The 24,545-nt window shown below is 41.2% G+C and overlaps 1 protein-coding gene across 2 annotated transcripts in view; it reads left to right on the top strand.

Moving 5' to 3' along the window:
• The window catches only part of PHF8 (PHD finger protein 8), a 92,754-nt gene extending 86,511 nt beyond the window's left edge, over positions 1 to 6,243 (top strand). For both annotated transcript variants that reach the window (XM_054565727.1, XM_054565726.1), the window contains 2 exons: positions 2,427 to 2,763; positions 3,698 to 6,243. In XM_054565727.1, coding sequence (XP_054421702.1) covers positions 2,427 to 2,763; positions 3,698 to 3,786 — 426 coding nt within the window. In that variant the 3' untranslated portion in view covers positions 3,787 to 6,243. The remainder of the gene's footprint in view (positions 1 to 2,426; positions 2,764 to 3,697) is intronic.
• The last annotated feature ends 18,302 nt before the right edge of the window (positions 6,244 to 24,545 follow it).

Below are 24,545 nucleotides of genomic sequence, written 5' to 3'. Positions count from 1 at the left end.
ATTGGGGAGGAGTTTTACAGACTAAGCTTTTGAAAGGCACAGGGAAGCATTCTAGCAGAAGATAATTTGATACAGCACATAAGGTCCTTCCTCTTGATTTGGTCTCTGGTCACCTCTCCTCTCTGAGCTCCTGCCAGCCCCTTATGCACACCCTTTATACCAGCTGTACATACTGTTGCACTATGGCACTCAAAATTCACTCATTGTATCAGATTGCCTCATGCTTCTGTGCCTTTGCACTAGCCATTGGGAATCATACCCTCCTCTCAGATGCTTTACCTAACACACCTTCACACCACCTACCACCAATTTATTTCAGTATCCTTCTGTGCTTCCAGAGCATTCTCCCATGGTACTTATAAGTGTACTTTTCTGTGGCCCTTATTAAACTGTAAGTGCCTCAAGGGTTGGGGGGGCAGGTATAAATTAACTTGGTGTTCCCGCTATGTTAAGCATATGTTTAGCAAGTGTTGAGTGAGAAAACGAATGAATGAATGAGCAGGACTTTCTGAATTGGAGGATTCATATTGAGGAGCAGGGTAAGATAAAGAGAAATTAAAAAATGGATTCTGGAGTCAGCCTGCCTGAGTTTGAGTCCTTGTTCTATCACTGAGCAAAGTACTTAATTTTTCTGTGCCTCAGCTTGCTTGTAGACTCTGAGGATTAGATGAATACATACATTACTATATGTAATGTAAGTACTCTCAGAATGGCACCTGCTACAGAGTATATTTACTGTAGACATGTTGGCTATTCGTCATTATCATTATGGGTTGGGTAGGTGTAAGTGGCCAGACTGTGGAAGACCATGAATGTCAGGCCAGAGAGTTCGAACTTGGATGCAGACCTGCTAGGCTTTTGAGCAAAGAAATGTCAAAGTGAAAGTGGCCTTGTCATAAGATAGTCTAGTTTTCTGTGGGGAATCTGGGTGAATTATGTGAGAAGTAAATAGGCAACAAAGGTAGGAAAAAAATAGGCTACATGATCTAGGTGTGAACAGATAATTTCTGGATTCAGATGACAGAAATGCAGTTCCTAGTATGGGTGGAATAGCAGTGTGGCTGAGAAGAGATTCTGAAGCCACGCGGCTTGGGTATTAATCCCAGGTTTGCTGCTTATTGGTCCTGTAACCTTGGGAAAATGACTTAACCTCTTGGTGCCATGGTTTCTTCTCCTAAAATGGGATTATAATTCTTCTAATACTTTTGAGTATTAAATAAGTTAAATTAGAAAATAGTGCTTGCCATGTATTACTGATATTCTTATCCCCCAGAAATTGCTATGGTATCCACAGCCTGTCAGATCTGCCAAAGGCAGGACTAGGCCTATGTTGCCGAAAGGCGGCAAAGAAATATAATTACTGAGTTGGTCTGTGTGGCTGTGTAGCATTTCAGAAGGTGAAGTTGTTCATACATTCTCAGCACCACCTTTCCAGTTTCTCAGGCCTCCAGATGCCCACTCTACAGGTCCCCACTACCCGGTGGGGACCAAATCCATAGCGCAGTGGATGGATGAAATCCAAGATACTGGGAGAACTGACACAACTCGTTCATCCCACCATCCCAGATCGAGGTTTTAAGACCAGTGAACTAGAGGATTGTCAAGTCCTCTATTAAAAGAAAAAGACCAGCAAGAGGAAGAGACACCATTTTGACAAATGAAGATAAGAGTCATAGTTTACTGCTTGTTGAGTACTTATTATGTACTATGTGTTTTTAAGTCATTATTTAATCTTTCTGACAACCCTGAAAAACAGATATTATTTTGCTCATTTTACAGATGAGGCAATTGAGATACAGAAAAGTTAGTAAGTTGAACAAAGTCATCCAACTTAGGAAGACAAATCTAGATTTGAATCCAAGTCTATCTTATTCCAAACTATAGCTATTTTTTTACTTTCAGATGTCCCATTTTGAGAAGTATACAGGGTGGGTGTTCAAATAGGCCTGGTTGATACCGCAACTCTTTAGCTATGAGGCTTTGGGCTCAAGATACTTACTCCATGCACCTCAGTTTTCTTATCTGTAATCTGAGGGATTTTCTAGCTCAGGGCTGCTCTGTGGAGTAAATAGGATAACGTATGTAAAGTGCCTCAGTGCTGGCATAAATTTAGCTATTAGTAGTAGTAGTTTCCATGATTTACCTCATAACTGGCAGTGTTAGTACCAAAGCCCAAGTCTCTGAACTCATTTATCTTCCTGTTGTCACTGTAATGATTAGTGGCAGTGATGACTTAAGGATAGATGGTACCAAAGAGATGACCTCATGTATTGGAAGGCCTTCGTGTTTGTATGTACATATGTCTAGGCTAGACTTGGGCTGGGGGTGGGTTGCAGAACCACATTGACTATTGCCTAGTTTCCTTTCTGGGAAATTCTCTTTTCTCTACTCCTGAATTCCTCCCTCCCACTTGGCCTGTGTTTCAGGAACTACAGAAGGCCCAAAAGAAGAAATATATCAAGAAGAAGCCTTTGTTGAAGGAGGTAGAACAGCCTCGCCCTCAAGAGTCCAGTCTCAGCGTGGCAGCACCAGCCCCAACTCTGGCTACCGCACCCCAGCTTCTCACCTCCTCCTCACCCCTGCCTCCTCCTGAGCCTAAGCAAGAGGCCCTCTCAGGAAGCCTTGCTGACCATGAGTATACTGCTCGTCCCAATGCCTTTGGCATGGCCCAGGCAAACCGCAGCACCACACCCATGGCCCCTGGTGTCTTTTTGACTCAGCGGCGCCCTTCAGTTGGCTCCCAGAGCAATCAAGCAGGACAAGGTACGGTTGCTATATGTTTATAGAACTGAGAAGGACCTTAGGTCCACCGGCTCCAAACACAATGCAATGAGTAGATGACAATACCAGGAGGGATACTGGCAGTCAACCTGAGGTACTTGGACTTGATCTCATAGGCTGTGAAGAGACATTGACTGGTATTAAGCAGAGACGAGCTCAGATGTGGGTTGAGAAAGATGCGTCTCGTAGCCAGAGTGGAGGGTGGGCTGAAGGTGGGAAGTCTAAGGAGGAGACATGTGCACAATCTAAGCTGCATTGGAGAGAGGTGAGGGCTCTGGCAGAGGGAATGGAGAGATGGAGGAGAAAAACTGATTAAATATGGAGGAGGTCACATGGGACATGGGAGGTGATTTGAGGTGGGGAGAGGGGAAGAGGCGAGGGTCAGGGACTCAGGCTCTCTTTTTTCGTCATTTTTGCCTTCAAAGCCCAGTCCCGAGAGTGCATAGCTCAAGGGGATGAGGTTGGTGTGGCATTGGGGTGATGATGATGGGGGTTTTGAATGAAACAAGGCTCTGGAGGTGGCAACTTCAGGGACATTGGGAGATCATCACTAACCAGGTACTTGTCTCATACTGGTGGGCAGGATAAGAGGACAGGTAGGCACAGTCATCTCCCTGAAGAATTTAGGAAGGAAAATGATTGGGCCAAAGAAATCAGTGGGGAAAAAGAACTGGACAGACTAACCAGAGAGTCTGTAGCTACTGCAGGAGGTCATGGGAAGAAGAGCCAACACATGTGGTGTTGGATGGAAGTCGTTAAGGAGCGCCTCTTGCCCAAGATGGGCCTGAAGCCAGGTGTAAGGATGGGGAAACTGGACAGAGGGACAGAGGAGGGGGGTGGTCTGAGGACAGTTGGTGCTGGAGATGCTGCCCAAGTGCTTGCCATAGCGTTTGCTTACCTCTTTGTTGCCCCACAGGAAAGCGTCCCAAAAAGGGCCTGGCCACAGCAAAGCAGAGACTCGGCCGCATCCTGAAAATCCACAGAAATGGCAAACTACTTCTGTGAGCTCCCTTGTATCCTGTATCTCACCCCTACACCCCCATTGCCTTCTCCATTGTCAACTCTCGGGGCGCTCCTGGATCCCGTCTGCCCTGAACAAGGTGCCGAGGCACATTGTCCTGCTTTCTTGGAACTGACCAAAGGCAGGGCCTCCCCAAAGGGCCTCTTCGCTGACTCCTCCAACCCCTTCCCCACTTCCACTAGAGCATTTTGCCTGCCCTCTCCATACCTCTGAGTAACAGGTAAACGGGAAAGGTTTCGAGCTGACTAGAACCCTCTTTTCTGCTGCTCCAACCCATTTCCCTTTCACCAGCCTTGTCGTTCCATTACTCTCGTCCCCACCTAGAGCCACAAGGCCGGATGAGGAGAGGCATGAGGAGCGTCTGGGCCCCTACGTATTCCCCTGGTCATGAGGTGGGAGGCCCAGCACTCAACGTTTTCCCCAACTCCAGAAGCTTGCCCACCTCTGTCCACTCTCCCTTCCCCTTCTACCCCCCTCCTTCCGCAGCCCAGTGGGTATTTCCCACTGGAGACTCGATCCTGGGAGAAGGGGCTGGCCTCTGTCCTTTCTTGCCAAATAGTTTATGGAAATAAAGAGGAGGGCCCAGAGTCTCCTTACAGCCCCACACTGGGCCATTTCCAGAGGTAGCCTAGAGAGGTCATGGGCCGACTTCACGCATCTTGGGAACAGGAGAGGTTCCTGTCACTTCTCAGGATGGGAGAGGATCAACACCTAAGCCTTTGACCATGACTTTGTAGCTCACTGGAGGAAGCTACTTTTGGGTGGCTATAGAGGAAGCCCCCGTCCCAGCCCGAGCTCCAGGGATTTGCCTGGATTTTGAGGTCCGGCAGAACATTTTCCACATGGCTGTGGCTGAGTCCCAGCAAGTGAAATACCATCTCCTAAAGGCCTGAAAACACCTGTCACTGAAGCAGATAGCCTGGAGCTCTGCGGCCTGCTTCCTTCACCTGGACCACAGAGCACAGTGTGGACCTTCCATGGAGGATATGGCAGGGCAGCTCAGCCCTGGGTACTCCATCGGGAGCCTCCCTGCTTCTTTCCCCACCTGATGTCTTGATCTGAAGACCACAGAACTCAACCTCACTCCTGGGCCTCTGCACTCCCAGACGTCAGGTCAATGCTCAAGCAGAGTGCAGAGGACCACTCCGGAGCTGGAGCCTAGGAGCGGAGGCGCTCAACTGTAAAGGAGCCGACCATCTGATCCTCCCTCCCGCGCCTCCCTTCGTGGACATCTGTTGTCCAAACAGTGTCCACCCCTCTCCCTCCCCTTCCCCCGGCTCCCTCCACCTTCACCTGTCATGCCTCCCTGGCAACCTGGACTGGATGGAGAATGTCGCCCTCCCTCCATTTTGGCACGGCCCAAGTGCGGTGAATCCTTACCCTCTACCCGAATCCAACCTCACTGCAGTTTATCCAGCGCTTCTGGGGAACTTAACAGCTAGAATGCAGGCCACAGGGAATTTGTGAGACTTTCCTTGTCTTTGTGTCTCCAGTTCATCTTTTCTCCACAGCCCACATCTACTCTCCTTCCTTAGAATCAGGGGTCCCTTAGCCCTGTTTGCTTTTTCTATCTTGGATACCCCAGGGGCCAAGCAGTCCTCCATCTAGTCACACCAAAGGCAAAAAGCCTGGCTACCTCCCCCTAGCACGTGAGGTCCCCACTCCCCTCCTCTGTGTTTCTGCCCAGCTTTGCTTTTCTTTGAGATTTCAAGGCAGCAGAGGATAGTGAGGGGAGAGAAGGGGGGCAGCCTATGTCCCTGTGTAGGCAACTGCCTGACTAGGCCCTGACTGCTATAACCAAGACCAGGACCCCAGCCCTTCTGCCCACTAACAACACCCGACCCCTTGATCTTTCAAAGGCAGCTAATTGCTAGCAAATCCCCCTAGTTCCAGGCCTCTTTCCCCTCTGTTTCTTTGTTAGAAGTTTTTGTGGAGCTGAAACCCAACCTCCATTTGTCTGGGTTTCCATTTAGTTTAGTTGGACTCTCAGAGCTTCCTGTTTGTTGTTTTGTGTTTCAAATGAAAAGCAAGTTTACCCTCAGAGTTATGCTTTTCCAAAGAGGCTAGTGTGCTTTTTCTTTTTTAATGTTTCAGGTTCTAAGTGAAGTGAGTTGGGGAGGGGTTAGGAGTGGTAGTAACCAAGGTTTAGAACATGGTGAGTTACCTCTGGTCTCCTATCCCCAGTACAGAGCTGGGAGTTGGGTAGGGGGCAGGGAGAGAGGATTTCTATTCACCTTTAATATATTTTTACAAAAAAGCAAACAATTTAAAAACAAGCCCACTGCTTCTGTACATGTTTAAATATATTTTTAGAAGTGGGTAGGATTGTGAATTTCTGATGCAGGGCCTTTTTATAAACAGGTTAGAATAGCATCATACAGACTTCTCTTGGTTCCCCCCCTCCGTTTTTTTCTTATGTTGTGTTACTAATGTAATTTATATTTTTTTTTAGGTCCTCCCTTTCCTATAGAGATAAAAGTGATTTATCTTGGCAATTGCTTTGCTTGGTGTTCTTTTTGTGGTGGTGGTGGTGGTGGTGGTGGGGTGGTGGTGGTGGGGGTTGGGGGTGGGTGGGGGTGGGTCCAGGAATGTCACCTTGCCTTTACTTTCTCTCTGACTCTCCCTCCCATCAAGTCAGCACTTCCTTGTTGCCCAACTGCATAATTGAGGTGGGACGAAGATAAGATCCCTGCCCTCATGAGAGACACAGTTCACACACCACAAACAGATACTCAGAAGGATAATGAGCAGAAAAGAGTGCAACAATTCATAGCGGCCCAACAAATTTGTCATATTTATTTATTTATTTATTTATTTATTTATTTCATACTCATCCTACTGATGAGGAAAGAGAGGTGAAAAAACTCATACATCATAAGTTGTGGGGTCAGCCTGGTTTCAAAGTCTTTGTTCTTATCACAGTTCTACCACCTCTCACTGAAAACCACTATCATTTATTAAGTATCTTCTCTGTGCTGGGCATTGGGCTAGGGGTTTCAGTTGGGCTATTTCATTTAATCCTCACTGACAACTCTGGGAGAGAGTTAATGGCCTATTTTACAGTGAAGGAAGCTGAAGCTCGTCCATGGTTTTTCACAGCAGGATCTGGCTGACTCCAAACCTCCTGTTCTTTCTCCCCATCATATTAGAAAATCTTTTGTTACTCAGTGACCCAACACGTGTTTATTGAGCACCTGCTTTATGCAAGATGTAGCATTGAGAGTTGTGTCCTGAAGAGAGCCCCTGGAGTGACGTTAGGAGCCTCAGTTCCAAATTTATACCCACTTGACTCTGTGTGACCCCCGAAAGGGCTGCTTACTGTCTGAGGGTCACTGCAAAAGGAGTTTGAACCCAATCAGGATTTCTTCATCCTGGAGATTCTGCTTATGTGGGTCGAAGGTGAGGCTATCTGGGTTTGACACTTACTGGCTAAATGACCTCCTCCAGCCCTCCCAATGTGAATCTTGGCATTAGGCAGGTTTTGGATACAGAAAGTTCTTGTCTTGGGCAGGGGAACTGTCTCCTGGTAAAACGTCAACAGGGAAGCTGGGAGGGATTTCAGAGCCCTTGCAGGAATGGTGGGCTGGGTTCTCTTCATCACCAACTCTCACCACCCGCCTCCCCAGGGAGGGGCCAGAGCACTGTCACCAGCCTCAGTTTAGAGGGTAAGCTAGAGTCTTGGTGACTTTACTTCTCATCCAGGCAGGAGGTGCTAGCACATCAGAGGCTCCTGTCTAAAAATTGGAAGGAGAGCCCCGACTGGTGTGGCTCACTTGTTGGGCGTCATCCTGCAAACCGAAAGGTCGCCAGTCCAATTCCCAGTCAGGGCACATGCCTGGGTTGCGGGTTTGGTCCCCAGTCGGGGCCCCTACGGAAGGCAGCTGATCGATGTTTCCCCCTCTCTCTTTCTCCCTCCCTTTCCCTCTCTCTAAAAATAAAAGTGAATTTAAAAATTATAAAAATTGGAAGGGGAACAAAGACACCAAACTTCAGTCTTCTGTCTTTCCAATATGGAGTAGAACAGTGCACAGTGCTTGTCACTAAGAGCTTGCCTTCTCAATAACTAAACAAGTAATTTGGGGGAGACTATATGTCCAGGTCTCAGTTTCTACATTTGTCAGATGAAACTATTTCAACCATGAATCTCTCTAGAATACAGACAAGTGTTGGATGATGAATCACCCCTGGATGCTATTGATTCTGAACTGAGCCCTCGAACTCTGACTTTTCATGTGTATAGGTCCCATATTTTTACTTGCTCATGTAGTGTTTCCTACTTCAAGTACACAAGCCCCTCTCTTTCTACTAGGACTCTGTTCATGTCAGGTGATAGCACTTGCCCTCCAGTAAGCTGAATGAAAGATAAAAGCACCATATGGGACAGTGTGGTGTTGGAGAAGAGCATGGGATGCTGGTCAGGGAATCTATCCCTGGGAAGCAGGGAATTCAGTAAGGCTTCCTGTCAGAGGTGATATCTGAGTTGAAGGATGAAAAGTGATTACCTATTTAGGCCCAGAACAGTGGAAAGAGTGTTCCAAGCCAAGGCAATAACATTAATTTAAAAATTTGGGGTGGGGGAAAACCCATGTGTGTATAGGACAAATAATTTAGTTTATCTGCACCTGTGACCTTCACCTGAGGGAACATATGCAGAATCTCCAAGAGGGAATGTTTAGTTTGAGTGGGCATATCATCAAAATTGATTAGTTTGTAGGCATAATATTTATTTTAAAACCTCAGATAATGGAGGATATGTAATTTTGATGTTTGTCAAAAGACAACTGTATCTCATGAACAACAGAGGACCATTAAAGGGTTTTAAGCAGAAAATGGCATGATCCAACTTGCTTTTTAAAAAGGTCCCTTTGCCGGTCAAAGGGGTGGATTAGGAGGGAGATTAAGCCAGGGAGACCAGTGAGGAAGTTACTAAAGGAGGGATGAGGAGGGCACCATCTCACCTAATGCCCCATTCAATGCCACTTCCCTAAAGAAGCCTTCACCCAGCTCTCCAGTCAGTTCTGACCTCTTTCTGGATTTCTACATCTCATAAGGGGTGGAAATCCCAGGCTATTTCCAAGAGGCAGAAAAATGGAGTTGGCCATTCATACAACCCAAGAGACAAAAGTTGCACTCCTCAATCCCCTTTTGAGGTTTTTAACTCTTAAACAGCTCACTTTTCCATGACCCTCTATTTCCCTAAAGGACCATAACATAATGCCAACACTCACCAATGAATGTGGCAAGAGTTATGCAATATCAGTTTTATATTATCCTTAGGAGTCCACCAAGCCTCTCTTGCATTTTATTCCATTCTATTCCACATACATAACCTTTCAAGGTTATCTTCCCAAAGCCCTGTTTTCATCATTCTCTCTTGCTTAAGAACATCTAAGGCTTCCCACTGCTTTATCGTATCTTCTGGCTTTCAAGACTTTCTAGAACTTGGCCCAACCTGGAAACAATGGGTAGTACTTGAAAAAGGATGTGCCTGGGAGTTGAGAAGACCAATGATTCAGTTTCAGCTCTGACACCTATGTGATCTTAAGCTGGCTACTTCATATTTTCTTGATTCGGTTTTGTCAGCTGTGAAATGAAGATATAATCCCTACCTTATAGGTTCATTGGAAGGATTATAGTATCTACTGTTTTTAAAGTCCAATGTCTGGCACTCAGGTGATTGGTGAATCTATTTTAATTTTTCGCAGTCAATATTTGCCCAATAAAGCCTGTAATCTCATAAAGACTACAGAGAAAGTAAGCCTTTAAAGGAATGGAGAGAATATTTCAAACCAGGGCAGGGTATTGAGCTGGCTTCATGAGGAAAGTGTCTGAAGGACACAGATGGCTGAGTCAACAGGTGTGGTGAGCCTTACACTCCTGCAGAGAGGAGCTACAACTAAATCCAACTCAAGTTGCTGGAAGGTGCCAGAATATTTATGCCAGTTCAGTATCACCGGTTCAATTTTACAGTGGTTTTTCAAAGCCTCTTTTGTGTCAGGCCCTGTGTGTGCCATGGGAGGGCTTGATCCTCAAGGAGCATGCAGACATGGAAACCCAAGTACAGCATGCTGGGATAAATACTGTAAGTCCTCACAACATTGTTGATAGGTTCTGTGACTTTAAGCAAAATGATGTATAAGGAAACCAATTTTACTATAGGCTAATGGATTAAAACAAAAGTTCCCATAACATCTCATCAGCATTATAATGAAACGACATTGAAACAAACATTATTTGAGGACCTGCTGTACTATGTTACAAATAAGTATGGGGTGCTGTGGAAGCATGAGGGAAGGTGACTGGACAAAGCCCAAAGAGCAGAAAAGACTTCTAGGAAGAAGCAACACTTGAGCTGAATACTAAAGGACATTCACCAAGAAAGGGAAGGCAGAGGATGAGTTGGAATAGAGCATTCAAAGCAAAAGGAGCAGCATAAGCAAAAGTAGAAAGCTGAAGAAACTTGGTGTATGGGTGGAACTATAAACCCTTGAATTGGGCTGGTGCACAGGTTAGAGAAAGAAAGCAAGTGTTGGAGGATGAAGCTGAAAAGGTTGGCAGGGACCTGGTTACAGGGGTTCAGTTCATGTTTCAAAATGTTTCCTGGTGATTCTCAGGGTGGGGAGAGAGAAGAGGGTTAGTTTGAAGGCCTGTGTGAAGGTTGCAAGATTCCAGTAAGACGAAATGAGGTCTAAACAAGGGCAGTGGCTGTGAAGCGAACAGAGATACTACACCTCCTCCTTTTTCCTGACATATTACTATGGACAGTTTAAAAAATTCAGAAAAAAAAAATCAAAGTAATCATACCGTGAACAATCATATATCCACCATCTAGATTCTGCAATTAGTGTTTTACTATACTTGCTTTGTCACACATATCCATTCCTCTCTTCCTCCATTAATCCATCTTATTTTTATGCATTTCAAAATTAGATACCTTCACATCCCCTTAAACACTTCTGCATGCATGCCATTAACTAGAATTCAGTATATGTTTTGACATTTTCTAACTAAAATATCCATACAATGAAATGCACATATATTGAGTACAATTTCATGTGTTTTGATAACTGTATGAGGTCTGTCTAGAAGGTATCCAGCCATGTAATTTGAAAAATAGAGACATTTATTGAAGATGATACTAGATACAAGAAACATTGTACATAGGACAATGATGCCCCAGTCCCCTTCAAAGCAGGCACCTTGGGACCTCACACAGTTTTCCCAATTGCCATCAGCTGCCCCATTGTATTTTCCTGAATCTCACTGATGGTCTGAAATTTCCCTCTCAAAGGTGATTTTATTTTACTTCTAATTTTTATTGTTATTCTATTGCAGTTGTCCCAATTTCCCCCCTTTTGCCCTCCTCCACCCAGCCCACCCCCCCTCCCCCAGTCAATCCCCACACCGTTGTCCATGTCCATGGGTCTTTCATACATTTTCTTTGACTAATCCTGTCCCCTTCTTTCCACCATTATCGCTCTTCCCTCTCCCTTCTGGTTGCTGCCAATCTGCTCCATGTTTCCATGCCTGTAGTTAATTTTGTTCATTAGTTTATTTTGTTGAATAGATTCCACTTACAGGTGAGATCATATGGTATTTGTCTTTCACCTCCTGGCTTATTTCACTTAGCATAATACTTTCCAGTTCCGGCCATGCTGTCTCAAAGGGTAGGCGCTCCTTCTTTCTTTCTGATGTGTAGTACTCCATTGTGTAAATGTATCACTGTTTTTTGATCCACTCATTTACTGATGGACACTTAGGTTGTTTCCAGCACTTGGCTATTGTAAATAGTGCTGCTATGAACATTGGGGTGCATAGGTTCTTTTGAATTGGTGATCGGGGATTCTTAGGGTTTATTTACAGAAGTGGAATCACTGGGTCAAAAGGCAGTTCCCTTTTTAGTTTTTGGAGGAAATTCCATACTGTTTTCCATAGTGGCTGCACCAGTCTGTGTTCCCAACAACAGTGCACTAGGTCTCCATTTTCTTCACATCCTTGCTAGCACTTGTCTGTTGATTTATTAATAATGGCTATTCTGACAGGTGTGAGGTGATATCTCAATGTGGTTTTAATTTGCATCGTCTCATGGCTAGTGACATTGAGCATCTCTTTATATGTCTATGGGCCATCTGTATGTCCTCCTTGGAGAAATGTCTATTCAGGTCCTTTGCCCACTTTTTAATTGGATTGTTTGTCTTCCTGGTGTTGAGTCAGATGAGTTCTTTATATATTTGGGAGACCAAACCCTTGTCTAATGTATCATTGGCAAGTATAGTCTTCCATATGGTCAGTTCCCTTTTCATTCTGATGTTGGTTTCTTTAGCTGTGCAGAAGCTTTTTAGTTTGATGTAGTCCCATTTGTTTATTTTTTTCCTTGTCCTACGAGATATATCAGCAAAAATATTACTACATGGGATAACTGAAATTTTACTGCCTATGTTCTCCTCTAGGACTTTTATGGTGTCATGACTTATATTTAAGTCTTTTCTCCATTTTGAGTTTATTCTGGTATATAGTGAAAGTTGGTGGTTTAGTTTCACATTTTTGCAGATACTGGTCCAGTTTTCCCAACACCATTTATTGAAGAGGCTGTTTTTACTCCATTGTATGCTCATGGCCCCTCAAAGGTGATTTTAGTTTTGCAAAGAGCCAGAAGTTGCAGGGTGCCAAATCTGGGCTGTCGGGGGGCTGAGTGACATGGGTGATTTGATGTTTTACCAAAAAAACCTTGCATGAGATGTGATGCATGAGTAGACACATTGTCCTGATGAACCTGCTGATCACCAGTTGCCCATAGCTGTGGCCTTCTGAATCATCTGAATAGTTTCCATGGAGGAATGTACAAACTCAATGCAAAATTTGATGCAGATTCATTCTCTACTTGCTCAGTCATTTTAAATTGATGGCCATACAGTGTACATGCTCACTCAATGGTGTCTATTGCCCTCACTGACTAGTACAGTGAAGTTGTCATTGTTCACACATGGGCATTCCAGTCCATGCTCCTTGGCTGCCATCTGCCAAGTTACATCAATGTTGTGCAAACCGTTCTTGTTATAATAACAATGGCTGGACTTTTTTCCTGACAGACCTATACCTGTGCAACCCATACCTTTACAAGGTACAGAACATTGTCATCAACCCAGAAAGTTCCCTTGTGTTTCTTCCCAGTCATTCACAGTTCTTCCCCCTTCCAGAGTAGGCCTTGAGTTTGAAAAGGTAGGATTTGGAATGTGTGAAAATATGAAGGTGATCCAAGTAGAGAGAGCCTGGAGAGACCCTCTCCAACAAAGTCATAAAGGCAGGTAAACATGGGGGTGCACAAGCATTAGTAAGAGTTTGAATGGATGCCTTTCAGTCTCCCTTCTGTTACCCTACTGAGCCTCATATGTTTATGGGTCAAGGTATAAAACAATAAAGTAGAGAAGAGTCAAGGGCCCTTGGGAGCTAAAAATCTTGTGGGGGAAACAGAATGTAACACTGGCCATCACAATTCAGTGTAACAAATACTGAATAGTGCATTACATAAGGGTCAGTGCTATAATAGGAAAGAATGGAAAATCAGGTAAAACAACACAAAAGTGTCACATGGGCATGGGATATGTATGTGAGAAAGAGAAAGGGAGGAGGAAGGGGGAGAGAGGGGGGAAGAGAGAAATGGAGGGGAGTGGAAGAGAGAGGGAAAGGGAGGGGAGAGGAGAAGTGATAAGATGAATAACTTAGACTTGGGACTGGAGGAGGTCAAAGGAAAAAGGAAGAAAAATCATTAAGCAGCCATGAAAAATTTTCTGGAGGTGAGAGGTGTTGTCTTGAAGGAGGCTGATTTTGATATTAAGTGTGGTAGACATACAAATATTTTAAATAGCAAATAACAGAAGCATAGGATATTGGCTCATGTAATTGAAAAGTCTAGAAGTCTGGATTTTAAGCAAAATTTAATTAGAGTTTTGGTTCTGATTATCTCAGCTCAGAATGTATCCAGCCATGTGATATGAAAAATAGAGTCATTTCTTGAAGAAGATTCAAGATACAGGAAACATGGTACATAGGACAATGAGGCCTCAGTCCCCTTCAAAGTAGGCACCTTGGAACCTCACACAGGTTTCCCAATCACCATCACCTGCTTCATCGTATTTTCCTGAATCTCATTGATGGTCTGAAATCTCTTCCCTTTCAAAGGTGATTTTAGTCTTCAGCAGAGCCAGAAGTCGCAGGGTGCCAAATCTGGGCCGTAGGGGGGCTGAATCACCTGGGTGATTTGATGTTTCACAAAAAAATCTCTGCATGAGACATGATTCATGAGTAGGCACATTGTCATGATGAAGCTGCCAATCACCAGTTGCCTGTAGCTGCGGCCTTCTGAATCACCTGGATAGTTTCCGCAGGGAAATGTTTAAGTTTAACAAAAAATTTGACGCAGTCTCATTGCTCTACTTGCTCAGTCATTTTGAATGCAGTGGCCACACAGTACACATGTTCACTCAACAGTGTCTACTGCCTCCACTGACTAGTCCAGTGAAGTCATCATTGTTCACACATGCTCATTCAAGTCCACTCTCCTTGGCTGCCAGGTTACATTGATGTCACTCAAATGATTCTCATTATATTAACAATGGCTGGACTTTTTCTGGACAGACCACATCATATATAATGGAGTATTATTCAGCCATAAAAAAATATTGTCATTCATGACAACATGGATGAATCTAGAGGGTATTGGGCTGAGTGAAGTAAGTCACCCAGAGAAAGACAGGTGCCATATGATTTCATTTATATATATAATCTGAAGAACAAAATAAGTGAACAAACAAAACAAAAGCAGTCTTGCAGATACAGAGAGCAACATTATATAAATGTCTAAATACTGGGTTGTACACCTGAAACTAATATGATATATGTCAACTGTAATTAAAAAATAAAAAAAATATTTTAAACCATGAAGAGACATTTTATTGATGAGAATATATGCATGGCAAACAAGCACGTGAATAGTTGTTCAATATCATTAGCCAGTAGGGAAATGCAAATTGTGACTCTGATGAGATAGCTCTAAACACATCTATTAAGATAGCTGGAATAAAAAATTAGAATACAAAATGCTGACAAAACTGAGGAGAAATTGGATCTATCATACATTGCTGGTAGGAATGTAAAAATGGTTCAGCCACCCTGGAAAAGATTTTCCTTTTTCTAAAAAGTTAAACATACACATATTGCATGACCCAGCAATTCCACTGCTAAATTTAGAAATGAAAACATATGTCTGCACAAAATCGTGTGCACAAATGTTCATAACAGCTTTATTTGTAATAACCAAAAACTGGAAATGATCTTTTGATACACACAACTTGTATGGGCCTCAAGGGCATTATGTTGAGTGGGGAAAAAAAGCCAGTCCCAAAATGTCACATAAGGTATGTCAATGGGTAAATGGTTAAGCAAACTACGATGCATGCATGCCACTGAATACTACTTAGCTACCAAAAGTAGTAAACTATCGATGCATGAAACAACTTGGATGGGTCTCAGCATTATTATGTTGAAAGAAAAAAAGCCAGTCTTAAAATGTAACATACTGTATGATCCCATTTATATAATATGCTGGAAATAACAAAGTCATAGAAAAGGAAAAAAGATGATTGGTTGGCAGGGGTTAAGGATGATGGTAGGGAAAGTGGGCAGCATAACTATAAAGGCGAGGCATGAGGGAGATCTTTATGGAGATGTAAGACTGCTGTATCTTAATTGCGATGGTTACATGAATCTATACATGTGATAAAATGATATAGAATAATACACAATGGTGCAAAAATGTCAAATTCCTAGTCTCTCCTCTCTCTCTCTCTCTCTGAACAATATAATGTTGTCCTATAATTATGTAATATCTATCCATTAGAGAAAACTAGACGAACACGAAACTTCTGTGGACTGTCTTGGCAAAAATTTTTATAATTTCAAAAAAACATTTAAAATGCAAGTAAAATCATATCATTCTTTAGCTTAAAAGCTCTGCAATGATTCCTCATTTCATTCAGAGTAATCTCCGAATTCTTATCTTGCCAGACCTTACCTTTACCCCTGTCAACTCTCTGACTTCTTCCATTGTCCCTTCATTTACTCTAGTCTAGCTGCAGTGGCCTCCTTGCTCACATACAAAAATCAACTCAAAATGGACGAAAGATCTAAATGTAAGAGCTAAATCTATAAAACTTTTAGAAGAAAACATAGGAGTGAATCTTTACGACATTGGATTTGGCAATGGATTCTTTTTTGTGGCACTAAAAAGACAGGCATCAGGAGAAAAAAAAAAGAGAAGCTGAATTTTATCAAAATTAAAAACTCTCATGTATCAAGGAACAGTATAAAGAATGTGAAAAAATAACCTACAGAATGAGAGAAAATTGTTGCAAATCATATATTTGATAAGGGGCTAATATCAAATACATATAGATAACTTTTACAATTTAACAGAAAGAAATAACCCAATTAAAACATGGCCTCGAATAGACATTTCTCCAAAGAAGACATACAAATCGCCAACAAACACATAAAAAGATGCTCAATATCATTTGACATTTGGGTAATACAAATCTAAACTACAATGAGCTGCTACTCACCCACTAGGATTGCTACAATTATTTGAAAAATCAGAAAATAAATACTGTTGGCAAGATATAGAGAAATTGAAACTCTTGTATATTGCTGGTAAGAGAGTAAAATGGTGCAGACACTGTAGAAAAGAGTATGGCAGTCCCTCAAAAATTTAGACATAGAATTACCATATGACTAAGCAACCCCACTTATAGGTATATACCCCCCAAAACTGAAAGCAGATACTTAAGTAAATGCTGGTACACAACTATTCATAGCAGCACTGTTCGCAATAGCCAAATGTTAATCAACAGATGAATTAAAAATGTGTTATTTCAATACAATGGAATATTATTCAGCCACAAAAACATATGAAGTACTGAGACATACTACAACATAGATGAACATTACCTTCTACCACTAAATATATAAAGCTATCCTCATTTGCTACAACCTAGTCTCCTTCCCTCCTTTCCTCCAAATGTCATATGCTACCTACACTTATTTCTCTTCCTGCATTTTGAAAATCTTGCTTTAATGATTATCCCATTGTGTCGTTGTTTTAAAACATTTCCACCTTTAATAGCTCCATCTCATGAGTATTAATTGGGGCAACTGTAATTGAACAATAAAAAATACATTTATATGTATTAGAAAAATAGTCGATGTGGATCTGTCCTCATTTCCTCAACATTCATGCACTTCTCAAACCATGTCAGTCTGGCTGGGTCTCTGCCTTTCCCTAGAAAGTGCTCTTGATAAGAAACTAATAACCAATAGTTAATGAACTCTATGGCCACTTTTTAGTCTTCCTCTCTTCGACCTCTCTTCAAGAGTCAACATAAAGCTTATTACTCCCATTTTAATCACATTCTGGCTTTATCTCAATTGGTATAACATTCCTACATTTTCCTCCAATTGTTTGGGTACCCTTCTAGGACTATTTTGCCAGTAAAATTTTACTATATGCAATCATTAAATACAGAGATTCGTCAGGCATATCTCCTAATGCTCTTCTGTATTTTATGCTTTCTTCTGAAGACATCTCACACAAACCTATGGATCTAAGTAACACGTGTGTAGTGATTTTAAAAATGCTCATTATAAGAAACTCAAGCAATAAAGAAAAGGACAAAGAAGAATGCAAAAAAAAAATCACCTTAAAATGCCACACTCCAAAACAGTCACCATTAACATTAAGTGAACATCAATTCAGACATCTCCCAATGCATGAGAAAATGCTGTTATTAAGTTCTCCTGTGAGAAGATGAAATAGTGAGCAATTTTCTTCCATCCCTTGGGTGGTGATTTCCTTCAAACTGGGTTTTAAACCTGTCTTTGCATATTATGTTCCTGTTTACCTTTTTGCTTTACTATGTTTGCATAATAGCCTGCTTCTTTTCATCTTGCTCATACTTAAATGGAAAGCTGTGTTCAGTCTGCTATTTTCTCTGAAATGGGGTAGATGAATTCTTGCACCTGCATAGTGAAAAAGTTGCTGGGAGAGTCTGGGCTCTACCACTTTTCAAATATATGGCATGGGGTTCCTTCTTTGTTTTGCTGTGGCTTGGTATGCTTTTTGTTGGATTTTACTGTTTTTCTTTTGGTTTCATTTTAGCAGGCATTGAAGGACGGAGATTCTGTGATTTGACTTTATGTCACCATGTTTTTCCCTGGCAGCTGACAGCATAATTTATATTTCCAGTCTGGACTTCTCTTTTGCTCTCTAGTTCCATATAACCAAAAGAGTCCTGGACATCCCCTTTTTATGTTGTGGCAATCACTGTCTTTGGCCTACCCAACAACAATTTCCTGCCCGACCTTTCCCATGCAGGTATTTCAGGGATTCCTTAATTTCATGGAGGAGAAGAGAACTGATCTAAATAAACAATAGTGTTCATAATCCTTTTAGTTATTGATCGGCCTAAAGGTGAGCATGCTGCCAGCAATAAGCAACTATTCACCACCACCACTATTACCACCATTCTGTGAACCCTTCAGGTACAGTGAGATGCACAGCTAGACACACTGCTTTACAGTATAGTTCTGAGAAGGGCGCAGAAAAATTTCAGATAAGGTAAGTATGCAAGCAGGAGAATTCATCCACCCCATAACAGAGAAAATAGCGGACTGCACACTGCTTTTCTTTTAAGTATGAGCAAGATGAAAAGAAGCGAGCTATTATGCAAACATAGGAAAGCAAAAAAGTAAACAGGAACATAATATACAAAGACAGATTTAAAACCTAGTTTGAAGGAAATCACCACCCAAGGGACAGAAGAAAATTGCTCACTATTGCGTCTTCTCACAGGAGAACTTAATAACAACATTTTCTCATGCATTGGGAGATGTCTGAATTGGTGTTCACTTAATGTTAATGGTGACTGTTTTGGAGTGTGGCATTTTAAGGTGATTTTTTTGCTTTCTTCTTTGTCCTTTTCTGTATTGCTTGAGTTTCTTATAATGAGCATTTTTAAAATCAGTACACAGGTTGTACTTAGATCCATAGGTGTATATGAGATGTATGTGTTTGGGAAGAAAACAGGGGGAAAAAAAGAAGAAAGGCCATTAGGAGAAATATTTCAAGAATTCTCATAGCTAAAGTTTGCATATAGCACAAGCTTCTGGCAAAATGGGAGGAATCTGTTATGAGAACATTAAGACCAGGTGTTTAAAATGGGAAAGAGTAATCACATCTGTGTTAAATGCTATTGAGGTGTCAATGAGGGGAGGACTTAGAAGTGGCCATTGAGTAAGCTTAGCAATTTTTTTGTGGTATTAATGATACAAGCAAGAGCATGTTTAGGAGTAGTTGAAGTTCAAACCACAATGAAGGAGGTTGAGAAGTACATTAATAATGAGGAAAAGAGGACAGAGTTGTGTAGACTATTCTTTCAATACACTTAGGTTGAACGTACAGCAGCCCAAGGAGATAATCAATACTTCAAGGTACTGAGAATGCTGGAAGGAGAAAGAAATTACAGGTGGTGAGTGAGGTTTATATAAGAGAAGGAAGGAGACAGGTTTGGTGCAAATAGAGATAGTCTTATGGATTTAGTGGAGGAAAGGTTAGGTTGTTTCCAGTTGACAGCTTCTATTTTCTCTGAAGGAGAAGGAAGACAAGGTCATTTTCTGAGTGTGAGAGGATATAGACAATGGAAATAGCGATTTGATGATATTGGAGAAGTAAATTCACAAGAAAAATATGATGGGATTCTTGGGTGGTTTGTTTTTTAAAAAATGTATTTATTTATTTTTAGAGAGACAGGAGGGGAGGGAGAAAGACAAGGAGAGAAACATCGATTGGTTGCCTCCCATAGGTGCCCCGACTGGTACTGAGCCCTGCAATGCAGGCACATGCCCCAACCAGGAATCAAACCGGCAACCTGTCGCCTTTCCAGATGATGCCCAATCAAGTGAACCACACCAGTCAGGCAGGATCCTTGGGAAGTTTAAAGAGTTCATTTGTCATCATTTATCTAGAGCCATAGTGATATGCCACATTGCATGACTTTCTGTAGCTGTGCTTGACAGCCATGTGCAAGAAGTGAGGGGACAGTCATCCATGTTTGGGATTTGTCTAATGGTTGCAGAGAAATATCAATAGGGAAGAAGGTTACCGTGTATTTGCAAGACATGAACCATGGATCCTAATCTGGAGAGGGAAGAAAAGGACACAATCGTAAGGGAAAAGAAATAAAGAAAGTATGTGGGTCAGTTCTCTAAATCATGATGAAGTCTAAAGGGTATGGCGAAAACAATGAAGTATCAAAATCTAAGACGAGAAAGCTTTGATCTGAGTAGGGTATTTCAACAGGAATTTCTAAAGTGGAGAAATTTCATGATGTGAAAACAGCATAAAGAACTGAGATGAGTGGAGGAAAAGCACATTAGAGATGAGGTCATATAAAGGGGACCATGTTGTTGGATAGGTTGAATATTGAGTTTATCCATGATGATGGGAAGAGTTGAGATGAAGAGGACTATGATCCAAGTGCCAAAGTTATAAATGTATGAAGGGGTGTGTCTTGTAGGTTTGTAGGGAACAGTGATGAAGAATGATAGAGCCAAATGGCAGAAGCCTCAAGGGACCATGGCCCTTTTATGATACAGGGGGAGTATTTGTTGTCAGTAGCACTTGGAGTCATAATGACACCATCTTTATGTCTCCACTCTACTGCATGTGGGGAGTATAAGAATGAACAGCCTGTCCTGGCCGCCTTATTGCAGAGCACTGATGTAGAAGAAGGGTGACTGGACAGAGCCAGGGTTCAGTCAAGGCAGGAAGAGAAAGGTTGAGAATGCAAGAGAGTCTGTGCATCGCAGAGCAGAAGTTCCAGGGAGCATGTTGTAAGGATCTGAGAGAGCAAGAAGGGGTATAAAGCAGTACATGAAGGGAGAGGAATCTAGAACATTAGAGAAAAAGGAAAAATGAGAAAATGTATTGATCTGGCAGTGAAAAGGAAACCAGGGATTGGAGGTAGGATGGAATCAGCTAGGTCACCAGATTGTGAAGATAGTAAAACCTGACCATAGGTTATTGGACACTAATACTGACAATTTTGTTACAGACTGATGGAGAAACTCTAGAGCCAGCATAATGGACCATGTGTTTCTGGCCCTAGAAACTTCAAGGACCTTCATATTGTAAGTGTAGATGCAGCGGTATTGCCTAGTGCACTGGGTCTAGGATAGTGGAGAAGATACTGAATGGTCAGGTACCATTTCTAAATAATGGCATGCTTCTGTTGATGGGGATCAGTTTTGGCAAGTGCACGGTCCTGGGTGTTGGGTATGGGGGTAAGTGCAATGGAGGAGATGTTATAAGAAGATAATTTAGGTTCAGAGTGTTTAAATAACTTGCTAAGATCACAGTTGTCAAGTAACAGAGCTGAGACTCAAAATAAGATCTGTGCCTGTTAATTTACAATATTTCAAAATAAAAAGCTTTTATATAAAGGCTTTTAAAAATCAGATATATATGATTCTAAACCACCAGTCTGATTTTACACAGAAAGGGCTACCTACAAAAGAAAAAAAAAACATCTAGCTTCAGTGGTTTCATTCCCAAATCTGAATGCTAGAACATAGTGGAGCCATTTCTGGTATTACCTTATGGACAAGAGTTTTCCAAAACAAAATAAGCATTGACAAATTGCCAACAGGAGTTGTGTCACCGGAAAAAACCCAAATCTTGAGAACAGGAGCTTGTGTCTGACTTAAGCCAACATAGCAGAGAATCCCAGCTCCTCTAGGAATTCCCAGGCTCCGGGAGAAAGATGCCAGCTCCAACCAGAGATATGCTGATGTGTACATACTGTCCTCCTAGGATTGGCCCTGAAGGACAAGGACAAGTGAAATCTGCCAGGGGGAAGTTTTGCTGACATGACATTTGTTTCTATTCCGAGGATGCATCCAACAGCTAATGACTACGAGAGTCACTGTCCTGTCACTTATGTGCCCTGCTGGATACAATGTATGCGTATGCACAGAACTGATGATGCTGAACTAAAGGTTTCTTTTTTATTTTGTGAATTAGAAGTTTTGTTGTGGTAGCACTGTTTTTCTTCTACCATCTTGATGAGTCAGTCTTCTGCGTCTCCCAAGAATTTGGTTTACTTTGGTATAATTTTATGGTATTAAGATGATATGATTATCAGAGGACACGGGGATAATGGAGTCTTTCCCCAGACCACTGCCAATAATTCCTGTGAAGTTCTAAATGGAACAAAATACACAAGGGAAAATAACAAATTAGAAAATAAGATGCAATTCCAAATACCTGATAGCTTGATAGCACCTACATCTGTAATGATAGGATCTCAGCTCTACCTCAAAGTATTATCCAGTTATTTCTCCTTTTTAGATCCCCTGTCATGCTCTATCCTGGCCACTAAGTCTCTCCAAATATTATCCAATATCCTAAATTTTAAAATTTTAGGTGACTTCTGCCTGTTTTGAACTTTATACAAATGGAGTTATATAGAATGATATAGTCTTTTGTCTCTGGCTTCTTTTGATAAACATTTGTGAGATTCGATCTTGTTATATCTAATAATAGCTCATTTATTATCATTATTACAGAGTTTTACATCTTGTAATATACTTTTTGTTAAAATGAGAAAAATTTCAAAGGGGACTTTTTAAAAATCATCGATATGGGAGGTGAAGAAAGTGTCAATGATTGACTTCTGATTTGATAGGGCAAACTTACAAGTAAGTAATTATTTAAAACCTTTAGTAATGCAGAGATGTCAATTGCAACATTATTACAAGAATTCATCAAATAAGACAACCAATCAGAATTACATGTTTATTTTCTTTTAAAAAATATTTTATTTATTTATTTATTTTTAGAGAGGGGAAGGAAGGGAGAAAAAGAGGGAGAAAAACATCAATGTTGGTTGCATTTCGTACACCCCCTGCTGGGGACCTGGCCTGCAACCCAGGCATGTGCTCTACACTAGGAATCAAGCTGGCCACTCTTTGGTTCACAATCCACTGAGCCACAGCAGCTAGAGCAGAATTATGTGTTTCTTTTAGAGGTTATTTTCACAGGACATGGCAACAATTTCTCAGGTTTTGGGCTCTACAAGATAATGGTTGTACAACTGATATTTCCAAGGCTAGATTTATATGAAGAAAGAATATAACAGTTCATAAAAGCAATGCAATACATAGACGTCTATTTTGCACAGAGAAACAAAATTTATGTTCTTGTGAATGTTTTAAACATAACAACACGTTTTTCAAATCAGTTTATTTTAAATAGTTTGAACAATGGTGTAGGAATTGCTTGAGGGAGTGGGGGTTGCTGGGTGGAAGGGGACAAAGGGGGAAAAACTGGGACAACTATAAGAGCATAATCAATAAAATATAATTTTAAAAATAAATAGTTTGGGATGAAGAATGCTAACTCTCTGTAGCTACAGAGGGAAGGGTAGAGCTTCTACATTCTGAGGCTCTCTCTTTAAAAATAATATTTCTATTGTAAAATAAAACATAGATGCAGAAAGCCACATGGATCAAATGTGTAGCTTAATGAATTATTATCATGTGAAAACCATGTAAGAATGAACTAGATAGAACACTGCCAATCGCCCAAGAAACCCCTACCATGTGCCACACACCATTCATAGGCCCTCCTGCCTCAATAAAATATCATTACCTTGACTTTTATAATCATTGCTTCTTTGTAATATTTTTGTAGTTTTATCACCCAAATGTGACTCCCTAGACACTATAGTTAAATATTGTCCACAAAGTTATAGATTTTTTCCTTCATCTTTTTCACTTTTTATCACTTATATTTATACTGATAATACTACCAATATAATTACTGGAAATATTAAAGCATTTTTGGCATATTTTCTCCCCATTTCCTCTGACAACAATTTTTAAAAAGTCATACTATATTTATATTATCAGAGCATATAGTCTACATAATACTCTCTTATTTAGCCCATGTTGATTTTTAGTTTTACAATAATTATATATTTAATGCTCACAACCAGTCCTTATATCTAGTTATAAACATATATCTAGAGCTGATTCTCTGGTAGATTCTTGTTTGTGGAGGGCTCATGAGAATGATATTCTGAGTTGTGGATATTGATTGCAGTTTATCTGAGTTATTAATACTTGAAAGTAAGTTTTTCTGGATACAAAATCCTTAGCTCACACTTTATTTATTTAATATATTAAATGCAAACCCATTTTCCTCTGGTATGAAATGTTTGTGTTGAAAAGTCTGACAATAATTTAAATTTCTTTTTTTAACTGTTTTTTTTTAATTTTTAAAAGGTTTTATTTATTTACTTTTAGACAGAGGGGAAGGGAGGGAGAAAGAAAGGGAGACAAACATCAATGTGTAGTTGCTTCTTGTGTGCCCCCCACCAGGGACCTGGCCTGCAACCCAGGCATGGCCCTGACTGGGAATTGAAATAGCCTTTGGTTCACAGGACAGCACTCAATCCACTGAGCCAGGGTGTTTTTTTTTCACTTTTTTAATTGCAGTTGACATACAATATTATGTTAGTTTCAGGTGTAAGACCTAGTAACTAAGCAGTTAAATAATTTACAAAGTGATCACTCCAATAAATCTAGTAGTCATCTGACACCATATGTAGTTATTACAATATTATTGACTATA

The sequence above is a fragment of the Pteronotus mesoamericanus genome, unplaced genomic scaffold (assembly GCF_021234165.1).
Source record: "Pteronotus mesoamericanus isolate MK-2021 breed Mesoamerican mustached bat unplaced genomic scaffold, CSHL_Meso_final contig_166, whole genome shotgun sequence".
NCBI lineage: Eukaryota > Metazoa > Chordata > Mammalia > Chiroptera > Mormoopidae > Pteronotus > Pteronotus mesoamericanus.
The sequence above is the reverse complement of the archived record's forward strand: the minus strand, read 5'-3'. Positions and strand labels throughout refer to the sequence as shown.